This window comes from Cervus canadensis, chromosome X (genome assembly GCF_019320065.1).
Source record: "Cervus canadensis isolate Bull #8, Minnesota chromosome X, ASM1932006v1, whole genome shotgun sequence".
Lineage (NCBI taxonomy): Eukaryota > Metazoa > Chordata > Mammalia > Artiodactyla > Cervidae > Cervus > Cervus canadensis.
In genome coordinates, this window is record NC_057419.1 from 83,191,118 (window position 1) to 83,204,509 (window position 13,392).

Here is a 13,392-nt window from a genome sequence, read left to right on the forward strand (position 1 = left end):
TTTTGCCTATGTTCTCCTCTAGGAGTTTTATAGTTTCTGGTCTTACATTTAGATCTTTAATCCATTTTGAGTTTATTTTTGTGTATGGTGTTAGAAAGTGTTCTAGTTTCATTCTTTTACAAGTGGTTGACCAGTTTTCCCAGCACCACTTGTTAAAGAGGTTGTCTTTTTTCCATTGTATATCCTTGCCTCCTTTGTTGAAGATAAGGTGTCCACAGGTTCGTGGATTTATCTCTGGGCTTTCTATTCTGTTCCATTGATCTATATTTCTGTCTTTGTGCCAGTACCATACTGTCTTGATGATTGTGGCTTTGTAGTAGAGCCTGAAGTCAGGCAGGTTGATTCCTCCAGTTCCATTCTTCTTTCTCAAGATTACTTTGGCTATTCGAGGTTTTTTGTATTTCCATACAAATTGATATTCACATATTCTTAAAAAGACTGGCTAACACTTTCATGTTGTGTACTGTATGCTGAGCACATCTGTAAATATTTAAAATATAATCTACTTAACTTTCACACTGACCCTATGAGGGATGTAGTATATTATCACTGTTTTACAGATGGAGAAAGTGAGGCACAGAGAAATTAAGTAGTTTACCAACGTCACTAATAAGTGGCTGAGATGGGATTTAACCCAATCTGGAGTCTATTCTCTTGACAGGTCTATTCTCTTGACTATTCTCTGAACGTTAGAGGGAATCTTCTACAATTGTTCATTGTATCAAACTTACTGATTATTTTGTCTGCTTAATCTATCAATTACTGGAAGAGGGATAATAAAAATCTCACACCATCCTGTTGGCTTTGCCAATTTCTCCCTTTATTTCTGTCAATTATTTTTCTTTACATATATTGAGCTATGATTTTAGGTGTATCAAGTTTAAAATTGTTTTAAGTTCCTGGTGAATTAAACTTTTTTTTTTTTTTTTTTACTTTTTTTACTTTTTTTGTTTTCTAGTGCCCACCTTCATCTTAATAATTCTTTTTACTTTGAAGTCCGTTTCAGTCTGTGTGACTATGCTATTCCAGTTTTCTGTTGATTACTGTTTTTGTGGTATGTCTTGTTATACTCTTTGATGTCTGATCTTTCTATAGCTCAGTGTTTTAGTTATCTCTTATAAATAGCATATGACTATTTTTTAATAGTCAGATTTGGAAAACATTGTCCTTCGATTGGAAAATTTAACCCATTTACATTCATAGTGTTACTGATATATTTGTATTTATTTCAGCAGACTTACTATGCATTTTCTGTTCATCCCTCCTGCTGTGCTTTCTTTTAGAGTGAGTTCTTTTCTGTCTGCTAATTTTTCCCTTTTTGAGTTTGGAAGATATAAGAGCTTGCTTAATAAGTTCCAAAGTTAGTTGATCAGTATCTTTACCCTCTACCTGAACAGTATAAAGACCTGAAAATGTTTGAGCTGGATCACATCTTCTCTTTGTTCAATATGCTATCTTTAGCTAGTATTATAATCCTTAGCTATTTCCTGCCTGTCCTAAAGTAAGCACCATCATCATCCCCGTTATTTGGTATAATCCATGTTTGTTTGAGTACCCACATAATATTAGTATTCTTGCTCACCATACTCAGACCTTTCACCTGAGATCTTTTTCTGTCTGTCTGTAATATATCCTTCTGAATTTCTTTTAGTGAGGGTCTTTGGTAATAAATTTTCTCAGAACTTGTGTAAAATGCCTTTATGATGTGCTCATTCTTGACGATTCTCTGGATGTTGAATCTTGAATCGACATGACTTTCACCTCCCTGGAGATGCTCTTACTCTTGACTGTGCTGCCACTGTTGCTGTGTGAGTCTGGAATCTGTCCATCTACCATGTCTTCCGAAATGTTTGTCTTTCCTCTTTTAAGATTATTTTTCTTTGATATTCTACAGTTAGACAATGATGTGTTGAGTTGAGGATTCTGTTTTGGATTTGTTGAGCTCCCTGTCTATGAAGATTGATGTCTTTCAGCAATTCTAGAAAATGCTTACCTGTGCTCTTTTATTTATTTATTTATTTTTCATGCTCTTTTAGAATACCATTTTCCTAGTCTCTTTATTTTCTACTGTGAGAATGCCAATCAAATGTAAGCAAGACCTCCTCAGTCAATCCTCTAGATCTCTTAACATCTCTTAAATGGTCCTTCTTTGAATCTCCCTAGATTGCATTCTGGGTAGTTTCTTTAGATCTATTCTCAATTCACTTGACTTTTCTTTTTTGCAGTTGGTTAATCTTTCCACCAAATACTTAATTTCACTTGAAAAATTTATTTCTGGAAGTGTTAATGGCTTTTTTCTAATCTGTTCATTCTTGCTCATATATTCCAGCTTCTCATTCATTTCTTCAAACATAGTAAGCTCAGTCTTCCATAGTCCATGTCCGATAATTTCAGTATCTGAAGTGTTGGCAAGTTGTTTTTCATCCATCATGGCTGGTCAGTCTCAGCCATCATGAGGTTTGTCCACTTGTCCACTCACAAGGCTGCTTGTTCTCAGCCTTGTGAGGTTTTTGGCTTATTTGACCTAGAAGTATATCTGTGGGAGTTCTTTGAGTTCTTGGATGAAGTTAAGTTCCTTGAGTGTTTCTGCCAGTCACCTGGGATACTCCAAAGCCATGACTCTTAAAGATAAATTCTCTCCTTAAGTTTTTTTTTTTACCTCACAGGCAGGATGAATTAAAACTGCAAGCTCATGAGAAGGCTGCTTATGGTTGTAAATTCTCAGAGAATGCTTTCCTTCCTCCCAGTGGTTTTATTTTCTCACACTTCCACTGCTGGCATTCCTCACAGAGCTTCCAGTTTTATTACTGGGATCTCTTGTTGGACTTTTCTCCTGCCCTTGTGCCCAGGCAGGACTCCAGGTCTCTATGAGTCCATAGAAGTCCTTTGGCATTATTTACCTTTCATGGCTCCCACTTTCCATTTTTTAAAAATAGCTTTATTGAGATAAAATTCACATATATTGCACCCATTTTACAGTGTAAAATCCAGTGTGGCCTTCACTGTATTCATAGAGTTGTGTACCCATTATCACATCAATTGTAGAACATTTTCATTACCCCCACAAAGAAACCCTACACACCCCTGGCTGTTACTCCCAGGTCACTTCTCCCCCTTATTTCTATCCTACCACTAATCTACTTTCTGTCTCATATGGATTTGCTTGTTCCAGAAAATAATTTCATATAAATGGAATCATACAACATGTGATCCTTTGTGACTGGCTTCTTTCACTTACCATAATGTCTTCAGTGTTCATCCTTGTTATATAGCATGTGTCAGTACTCCATTCCTTTTTTGAATAATATTCCATTATTGTGTTATATCACATTTTGTTCAAATTGGGTTGTTTCTATCATTTGTCAGTTATAAATAATGCTACTTTGAACAGTCACATACAAGTTTTTTGTGTGGACGTATGTTGTCATTTGGAGAAGGAAATGGCAACCCACTCCAGTATTCTTGCCTGGAGAACCCCATGAACGGAGGAACCTGGTGGGCTACAGTTCATGGGGTGGCAAAGAGTTGGAGGTGACTGAAGAGACTTAGCACACATGCAGATGCTAAGAAACTGGAGGTTGCTAGGATGACAGTGGAAACTACTTTAGAAAAGGTGGTCTGAGGAAAGACTTTCTGGCTGAGACAAAAAGCACCTCCCATTTTATAGAACTTTTTGTAGAGGGGCTCCCCTCATAGCTTTTGTAGAGGGGTTTCCCTCATAGCTCAGTCGGTAAAGAATCTGCCTGCAGTGTAGGAGACCTGGGTTTGATTCCTGGGTCGGAAAGATCCCCTGGAGAAGGAAGTGGGAACCCACTCCAGTACTCTTGCCTGGAGAATCCCATGGATAGGGGAGCTTGGCGGGCTACAGTCCATGGGGTCGCAAGAGTCAGACATGACTTAGCGACTAAACCACCAACACCACATGTTGTCATTAGTCTTGGAGATATATACATATATGTATGTAGGTATACATATACATACATACATACATATACCTAGGAGTGGGATCACAGGGTCATGTGGTAATTCTATGTCTAACCATTTGAGTAACTTCCAGATTATTATGCAAAGTAGTTGTACCATTTTATGTTCCTACCAGCTGTATGTGAGGTTCTGATTTCTCTACACCCTCGCTTATTATCTTTTTTTTTTTTATTATCTATCTTTTTGATTAATGTTCATTTGGTATGGGGGGAGGGAATGCTGGACTTACTGGTACCTTTAAAAGGAGGTTTTGTATTTTCTGTCCCGCACTTTGTTGTTCTAGTCAGGGGGGTTGTTCAGGCAGCTGAATTACTGAACGGCCAGAAATGCAAGTCTCCCTCAGCCCTGTGGCCTCCCCTCAGACCCTCTTTCTCTGCCCCTGTTCCAAGTCACTGTCCACACAGCAGCCACCTTCTAAAACCCTAATCCAGTCACACCCCTCGCAGTACAGACCTGTCAGGGGGTCTTTTTGCTCTTTGATTCAATCCACACTTCTTACCACTGACCTGTCACCGTCCCAGATCCCCTTTGCTCACTGGAGCCCCCGCTGTGGGTCTTTTTTCTCTCTCTGCCTTGTCCTGCTTCCCAGGCCTTCCCCTTCAGGTCTCAGCTCACAGTTCACCTGGAAGATTCCTCCCCTGCCCAACTCCAGCTTGCTTTCTTTGTAACTGTCCCATTGACTAACCCGACTTGCACGCCGTTGCCTCTCCTTCTGGAACGCGAGCTCCTGAGGGCAGGGACTTTGTGTGTCCCCACCACACACATGTCACCTGGCACACGGTGGACACAGCGATATTTGCTGAATGAACACATGGAGGAGGGAAGGCTTGATGGAGGGCTGCTCTCCTCCGCCTCTCCTCTGATCCCCGCCTCTCTACCTCCTGCAGCCACTTTCTGGGTGAACCCCCAATTCAAGATCCGGCTGGAGGAGACGGATGACCCGGACCACGACGACTACGGGGGTCGCGAGTCAGGCTGCAGCTTCCTGCTCGCCCTCATGCAGAAGCACCGCCGTCGGGAGCGCCGGTTCGGCCGCGACATGGAGACCATAGGCTTCGCCGTCTACGAGGTAAATGGGCGGAACGCGGCAGAGAAAGCGGCCTCCCTGCGAGCTCCGCCAAGGGGCGCCAGGGGGCTCCGGAGGACTTGGTGACACCTGCCAATCCTGGGACAACTGGGACCGGTCACACCCCTGAGGTGCACAGTCCTAGACCTGACCTTGGGGAAGCACCTGCTGAGGCCCTCCGCCAGGACTAGGGCAGCCAGGGCCTAAAATTCTTCCCGGGAGGCGGATAGTGGGTGAGGAAAATGTTTAGCCAGGAGAAGGGGAGATCCTGAGATTCTTCTCCCTGTCCTCGGAGGCCAGCAGGCTGCTCTTGGGCAGAGCTCTGGCTTAGCTAATGCCTGGGAGACAGACCGCCTGGCTCCATTTCAGAAAGGAGTGGGCAAGTGGTCTCTCCTGGAGAAGCAGTGAGCTCCCCATCTGGGAAGTATGTAAGCAGATGCTGGCCATGGAGGGCCCTGCTACATACTCTGTATTCGTGGCAGACAGACACTTCTGGATCTCCCTGGTGAGGGTAAAGGACAGTCACAGCCTCTGCCCGGGCCCGCAGCCCCCAGCAGCAGATTGGTGTGGGTGTCTGATGTCCCTGGGCTGGAGGACTTCTCTGTTGGCCACCCAGGGGGCAATCCTGGAGACTCCGGTTCAGAGCCGAGGTGCAGGGCATTCCAGGGACCAAGAGGGCCCTCTGGCGTGAAAACAGATCTGAGGCAACAGTAGCCCCAGGCCCATCCCTAACCCACCTGGTCTCCCCATCCTGTCCTTTTCATCCAAAGAACTCGGGGCCCCTGCGTGGCTCACATCACACCCCCTGCCCCTGGGCCAAGCGTGTATCTCTAACTCCCCTCATTTCTCCGGCAGGTCCCTCCAGAGGTAGGTGTGGCACCTGACTCACCTGGATTTACACACCGTTGAACACACGTGGCCTGATGGTGCCCAGAGGGAGCAGGACAGCGGCACACCCACACGTAGAGAGCTAAGACGTCACCTCCTTTGGGGGCTCACACAGTGCCCCCAACCCCTTGCCCGCTATTCAGTGGGCAGAGCAAACACTGTCCTGTGTGTCAGAGCAGGTAACAAGTAAAGAGGCTGGATTTGAACCTTGACCCTCAGAGCCCTGCCTGAACCGCACCCATGAGGCTCTTCCTGTCTGACTCTTTACACTGAGGACATCTGGGATGCTGGTTGGGAACGGGATAGTGGGTGGGCTGAGTGTTCTGTGCCCTTGAAAAAGTTGCTTAAGCTCTAAGCCTCATGGGCTCCCATGAGCATAAGTGAGGTGCCTTGTGTAGAGGGCCCTGCAGCGTCTTATATGGGAAGCTCCTGGTAAGGATGATAAGAAAGTTATTTCATGGTGTCATCAGTCAGTTCAGTCGCTCAGTTGTGTCCGACTCTTTGTGACCCCATGGACTGTAGCATGCCAGGCCTCCCTGTCCATCACCTCCTCCCGGATCTTACTCAGATTCATGTCCATCAAGTCAGTGATGCCATCCAACCATCATCCTCTGTTGTCCCCTTCTCCTCCCACCTTCAATCTTTTCTAATGAGTCAGTTCTTCCCATCAGGTGGCCAAAGTATTGGAGCTTCAGCTTCAGCACCAGTTCTTCCAATGAATATTCAGGACTGATTTCCTTTAGGATGGACTGGTTGGATCTCCTTACAGTCCAAGGGACTCTCAAGAGTCTTCTCCAACACCACAATTCAAAAACATCAAGTCTTCAGCACTCAGTTTTCTTTATGGTCCAATTATTATATCAGTGCATGACTACTGGAAAAACCATAGCTTTGACTAGATGGACCTTTGTTGGCAAAGTAATGTCTCTGCTTTTTTAATAAGCTGTCTAGGTTTATCATAGCTTTTCTTCCAAGGAGCAAGTGTCTTTTAATTTCATGGCTGCAGTCACCATCTGCAGTGATTTTGGAGCCCAAGAAAATAGTCTGTCACTGTTTCCATTGTTTCCCCATCTACTTACCATGAAGTGATAGGACCGGATGCCATGATCTTAGTGTTTTGAAAGTTGAGTTTTAAGGCAGCTTTGTCACTCTCATCAAGAGGCTCTTTAGTTCATCTTTGCTTTCTGCTATTAGGGTGTTGTCATCTGCATATCTGAGGTTGTTGATATTTCTCCCTGCAGTCTTGATTTCAGCTTGTGCTTCATCCAGCCCAACATTTCTCATGATGTACTCTGCATATAAGTTGATTAAACAGGGTGACAATATACAGCCTTGACATACTCCTTTCCCAATTTTGAACCAGTCCGTTGTTCCAGGTCCAGTTCTAACTGTTGCTTCTTGACCTGCATACAGATTTCTCAGGAGGTTGGTAAGGTGGTCTGGTATTCCCATCTCTTGAAGAATTTTTCAGTTTGTTGTGATCCACACAGTCAAAGGCTTTGGCATAGTCAATAAGGCAGATGTTTTTCTGGAATTCTCTTGCTTTTTCTATGATCCAACGGATGTTGGCAATTTGGTCTCTGGTTCCTCTGCCTTTTCTAAATCCAGCTTGAACATCTGGAAGTTCTTGGTTCATGTACTGTTGAAACCTAGCTTGGAGAATTTTAAGCATTACTTTGCTAGCATGTGAGATGCGTACAATTGTGCGGTAGTTTGAGCATTCTTTGGCATTGCCTTACTTTGGGATTGGAATGAAAAGTGACCTTTTCCATTCCTGTGGCCACTGCTGAGTTTTCCAAATTTGCTGGCATATTGAGTGTAGCACTTCCACAGCATTATCTTTTAGGATCTGAAATAGCTCAGCTAGAATTCCATCACCTCTACTAGCTTTGTTCATAGTAATGCTTCCTAAGGCCCACTTGACTTCCCATTCCAGGATGTCTGACTCTAGGTGAGTGATCACACCATCATGGCTATCTGGGTCATTAAGATCTTTTTTGTACAGTTCTTCTGTGTATTCTTGCCATTTCTTAATATCTTCTACTTCTGTTAGGTCCATACCATAAAGAGATCTCTAGTCTTTCCCATTCTGTTGTTTTCCTCTATTTCTTTGCACTGATCACTGAGGAAGGCTTTCTTATCTCTTCTTGCTATTCTTTGGAACTCTGCATTCAAATAGGTTTATCTTTCCTTTTTTTCCCTTGCCTTTCATTTCTCTTCTTTTCTTAGCTATTTGTAAGGCCTCCCCAGACAACCACTTTGCCTTTTTGCATTTCTTTTTCTTGGGGATGGTTTTGATCATTGCCTCCTGTACAATGTCACGAACCTCTGTCCATAGTTCTTCAGGCAGTCTGTCCATCAGATCTAATCCCCTGAATCTATTTGTCACTTCCACTGTATAATCATAAGGGATTTGATTTAGGTCATACCTGAATGGTCTAGTGGTTTCCCTTACTGTCTGCATTCACTTCCATGGTGTCTCCTCCCCTCACCCTTGTGCAGTAGGCAGAGCTCTTACACCCATTTTACAGATGAGGAAACAAGCAATGTGGCCGAATGTGGGTGACTGAGCCGTGACCCTGCTCTCCGGCCTCTTGGCCAGAACCTGGAGCTTGAGGTCTGGGGTCTGGGTCTGGGGGCAACTCCTAAGGGTGGGCTGAGCTGCAGCCCCCACTTCTTCCTTCCGCCCACCAGCTGGTGGGCCAGCCGGCCGTGCACCTGAAGCGAGACTTCTTCCTGGCCAATGCATCCCGGGCCCGGTCCGAGCAGTTCATCAACCTGCGGGAGGTCAGCACCCGCTTCCGCCTGCCGCCAGGGGAGTACGTGGTGGTGCCCTCCACCTTCGAGCCCAACAAGGAGGGCGACTTTGTGCTGCGTTTCTTCTCAGAGAAGTGCGCGGGGACCCAGTGAGTAGAAAGCCCCTCCCCCGTCTCCCCTTTTCCTCCCGCTACGCCCTCGCTACCCCAACCCCCGCTGACGGGCCCCTCTCTCTCCCCACCCTCTGCAGAGAGCTGGACGACCAGGTCCAGGCCAATCTCCCCGACGAGGTATGTGCCCTGCCCCCGCCCTGGGTGCACGATGGGGACCCGGGTGGCCTGTGTCTTGGTCTCCAGCCGGCAGGGCAGAGCCCCTCCTGGCAAGAGCCATACACATCCCTCACTTGCCAAGCGCTTTACAGTTTGCAAAGGACTTGGAAATAGTAATGGTGCAGGGCCCTTGGGTTCTTGCTCTCTACGGGGTCTGTGCTGAGCTGTTTACCCGGGTCACCCGGTTTCCTCCATAACAACCGTGTCAGGGTGCTGTCACCGTCTCTCCTCTCAGAGGGAAACTCAGGTTCAGAGAGGTTAGGGAACTTGGTCATGCAACAGGGATCCAGCCTCGCCCCTCATCATTGGACTGAACTTCCGCCTCCACATTTAGACCACAGGAGTTCTGGGCAGGGATAGAGTAGAGGCTGGATTCCCATTTTACAGATGAGGAGAGTGAAGCTCTGAATGAAGTGACACCTAGCTGATGAGTGCTCCCAGCCCCGCCTGCAGCTGCTGGCCATGCAGAGGCCAGGCTGGGGCGCCCCTGACCTGCTCTCCCCGTCTTCTCCCTCCAGCAAGTGCTCTCAGAAGAGGAGATTGATGAGAACTTCAAGTCCCTCTTCAGACAACTGGCAGGGGAGGTAGGCTGGGCCTGGTGGCGGGTGTTCTGGGGCACCGAGGGGTTTCCCCAGGGCAGATGCCATCCTCCTTCTCCCCCCAGGACATGGAGATCAGTGTCAAGGAGCTGCGGACCATCCTCAACAGGATCATCAGCAAACGTGAGTGTCCCTGGGCGACTGCTCTCCACCCCGTGTCCTGCCTCCACCCCCTCATCCCCCATTCCTCCAGACTCCAGGATCTAGCCTTCTCCTCCCACCCTGGGCTGAACCCAACCCCTCGATCTTTGAGGTCTGGCACCCTCCACTGCTTTTCAGAACACTGCTCACCCCCCTTTTTCCTCCTAAGCTCCTCTTGCCGGATCCCATTCTCTGTGCCTGAGCTCCAGGCCCTGGTGTGATTAGGAGCTTAGCTGGGGAGTGGGCCAGTGGTTAAGAATCCACCTTTGATCCCTGGCCCAGGGGCAGCAAAGCCCTTGTGCCACAACTGGAGAGTCCATGTGCCGCAAGGAAGATCCTGCATGCCACAACTAAGACCCGATGCAGCCAGATAAATAAATAGATGGATATTTCAAAAAAGCAGCAGCTTAGCTGGCTGATGGCACCTTAGGGCCGGTGCGCCAGCCCCCTTCCTCCCAGAAGGCAGGTGACAGGTGACTGGCTTCACTCCCCAAGGTATACAACTGAAGGCAGCTGCCTTTCAGCCTTCCCTTTGCCCCCGCCTCTGACCTCTGACCTCCGACCTCTGTCCATGCTTTGCCCTCAGCCCAGAACCCTTCTCTCCTGCTCTTCTCACCCTTTGGGACCTGCAGCAACCCCTAGCCCTGCCAGGACCACCTTTGCTACATCTTTCTACTCCATTTCCTTCACTTCTGTCTAGCACTGTCCCTTTTTACTCACATCTAATCGTGGTGTTGATGTGGCTGTTGGGTCAGCGGCTTGACTTCTAGAATACTTTAAACTCCTTTTTCTGATGATAAAAACAATCCTACACACCTCCTCAGCTAGAGTTCAGATTCCAGGGGACGGGAATGGTGCCTCCCCGCCCCTTTGTCCCACCCAGTCCTCCCAGCTCGGGGCAGGCTGGGGCCGCTGGCCGGGGTGAGGTGCTGAGACTGGTCTTTCTTGCAGACAAAGACCTGCGGACCACGGGCTTCAGCCTGGAGTCCTGCCGCAGCATGGTCAACCTCATGGATGTATCCTGCTGAGCAGGGCCCGGGGTTGGGACGTCGGCCCGGGGAGGGCTGTGGGTGACCCGTCCCAGGAGCAGTGCGGGGAAAAGGACAGGTGTGGACGGGCCAGTTCCTTCTTCCTGGCGTCCTCCCCTTGACTGGGGCGAAAACTGAGACGCAGGGCTGTGTCAAGTGATGGGGGAGGGCCTCGTCCACAGGTGACCCCAAGGCTGGCGCTCAGTGAACGCCCCTCCCAGCCCACCCCGATTCAGGCCTGGCCTTGGGCGGCTCCTGCGGCTTCTCCGCTCCCCTGCCTCGGGTTTCTCTCCACGGCCAGTCTCCCCTCCCCTCGGTGCTCAGCACCCGCTCTCCTGGTGTCTGGTTTAAGCTGTGGAGGTTTCTTCTTAACGGCCACCCAGCGCGACGGCAATGGCAAATTGGGCCTGGTGGAGTTCAACATCCTATGGAACCGGATCCGGAATTACCTGGTGGGTAGTTCCTGCCGGCAGCACCCTCCCCTCTTCTTCAGCCTCAATCACAGCGGGCGGCGGGCCTCCAGTTCCCCGACCGGCTGTGTGGTTCCCAAGCCCTCACCCTGGCTTCTGCCTTTCTGAGCCCACATGTCCCAGCGGCTCACCCCCTCTCCCCCCACCCTCGTTAACCCTCCATGCTGGGCAGATGGGAAGGGCTGGATGCTTACCGAGCCCTCACCCTCTGCCCCCCAACCCCAGTCCATCTTCCGGAAGTTTGACCTGGACAAGTCTGGCAGCATGAGTGCCTACGAGATGCGGATGGCCATTGAGTTTGCAGGTGAGGCCTGAGGGCGGAAAGGACCTGTGGAGCCCCCAGGGAGATGGCCCCGGGTCGCTTCCCTGACAGCTCCCAGGGCAGTGGCCCACCCATGGGGGCAGGGGAGAGGGGGCAGGGCAGGGGTGTTGATGGCAATGGTGGTGAAGTGATAACAGCCATCTAACTGCCTTTTTCTTCTGGTGACTATTATCAGCATTTCTTTTTGTCCTCACTGCAGCCTGCTAAGGATAGGGTCTTTTATCATCTCACTGAGCACAGAGAAAAGTGCCTGCTCAGAGAGGGGAAGTGACTGGCCTGGAGCCACACAGCCAGGGAGAAGTAGAGCTGGCCTCCAGGGGCTCCAGTGGGAGCCGTGCAGGGCTCACCCTCACAGTCCCAGTTCAGGATGAGGCCAGGGCTTTCCGAGCAGATGAAACTGGACCTGTGGGCCCTGATGGCCAGCTCCTGGGTGGGGCATTCTGGGTCCTCAAGCTTTCTCTGGGCCAGCACTTGCCCAGGACCCCCCACCCAGGGTTCACCCCGCCCAGCCTTCCGTCCCCCTTCCTGCACCTCCCGGTGCTTCACCTGCTCTCCTGGGCCAGGCTTCAAGCTCAACAAGAAGCTCTACGAGCTCATCATCACCCGCTACTCGGAGCCCGACCTGGCCGTGGACTTCGACAACTTCGTGTGCTGCCTGGTGCGGCTGGAGACCATGTTCCGTGAGTGTCCCCGTGGGCGCCCCCTTCCCATGGGGGTCTCGGGGAGTGGAGCTGGGGGTCCACACAGGCTGATGGCCAGGAGATGAGGAGTAGGAAGGGAACTCTGGAGGGAGCTCTTGGGCAGCAGTGGGAGGTGCTCCCCGGCTGTGAGGGTACAAGAGTTTGGGATGCCATGGGGAGGTGGAGGGTGAGGCGGGAGGTGGGGCCAGCCCTTGCACTGAGTCCTCCTCCCACCTCATCATTTCTTGAACACACAGGGTTTTTCAAAACTCTGGACACCGATCTGGATGGAGTGGTGACCTTTGACTTGTTTAAGGTGGGGCTCTTCTCTGGTTGGGTGGGGGAAGGCGCTCAGGGGCAGTGGGTTTTCCTCACCCACCCCCTACCCCGTGGCGGGGGGCTGCAGCCTGCAGCCTCAGAGTCAGCCCTGAGGCTGGCCACCTGTATCCTGCAAGGACACAGCAAGGATCTCTGGTTTCTGAGGGTGGGGGCAGGGAGGCCCAGGCCCCTGGAGGCCTGCACTGGAGCCAGCAGCCTGGGCCCCCAGGGGTGGAGGAGGTAAGAGTGGCCCCCTCCCCAGGAGGGTCCCTCTCCCTCCTGCCCTTGACGGGGGGAGGAGACGGCAGCCCCTGAGCCATGGAGCTGGGAGGCTGGACCTGGGGCTTCTGCCCTGGCTGACCTCTCTCTATGCCCTCTCTGCCTGGCAGTGGTTACAGCTGACCATGTTTGCATGAGGCGGGGGCTCGGGCCCCCTTGCTACGCTCCTCTGTCCTCCTCGTCCGCCAAGCCATGCCTTCCTGTGACGCCACACCAGCTGCAAGTGCCTTCCTTGGAGCAGGAGGTGGCCTCAACCTCCTGTCCCCTCACCTCTCAGCCGTTGCAGTTCATTTGCTCTGGGCAGAGCCGTGGGGCCCTCCCTGCCTCCACCGGGCGCACATGGACTCCCCCAGCTCCTCTGGCCGCCAGACCAGGGAGGCAGCTTTCGCTAGTTCCTGCCTCAGGATGGGGCTCCCCGGGGAGCTGGGGGCCCCAGGCCTCCCACATCCTGATGTGTCCTCTCTCCTCCCCCCACAGGCCCCCCATCTGCCCCCTCCCCCACCTGCACACTTTATAACCACTAGCTCTGCA

The 13,392-nt window shown here is 50.2% G+C and overlaps 1 protein-coding gene across 1 annotated transcript; it reads left to right on the top strand.

Moving 5' to 3' along the window:
- The first annotated feature begins 4,310 nt into the window (after window positions 1-4,310).
- On the top strand, window positions 4,311-13,113 carry LOC122435630 (calpain-1 catalytic subunit). Its single transcript, XM_043459794.1, has 13 exons — window positions 4,311-4,439; window positions 4,574-5,053; window positions 5,906-5,917; window positions 8,633-8,844; window positions 8,946-8,985; window positions 9,543-9,608; window positions 9,689-9,746; window positions 10,716-10,780; window positions 11,176-11,244; window positions 11,488-11,566; window positions 12,148-12,264; window positions 12,522-12,580; window positions 12,972-13,113. The coding sequence occupies exons 1-13, from the start codon at window positions 4,311-4,313 to the stop codon at window positions 12,996-12,998; spliced, it is 1,413 nt and encodes a 470-aa protein (XP_043315729.1). The 3' UTR covers window positions 12,999-13,113.
- The last annotated feature ends 279 nt before the right edge of the window (window positions 13,114-13,392 follow it).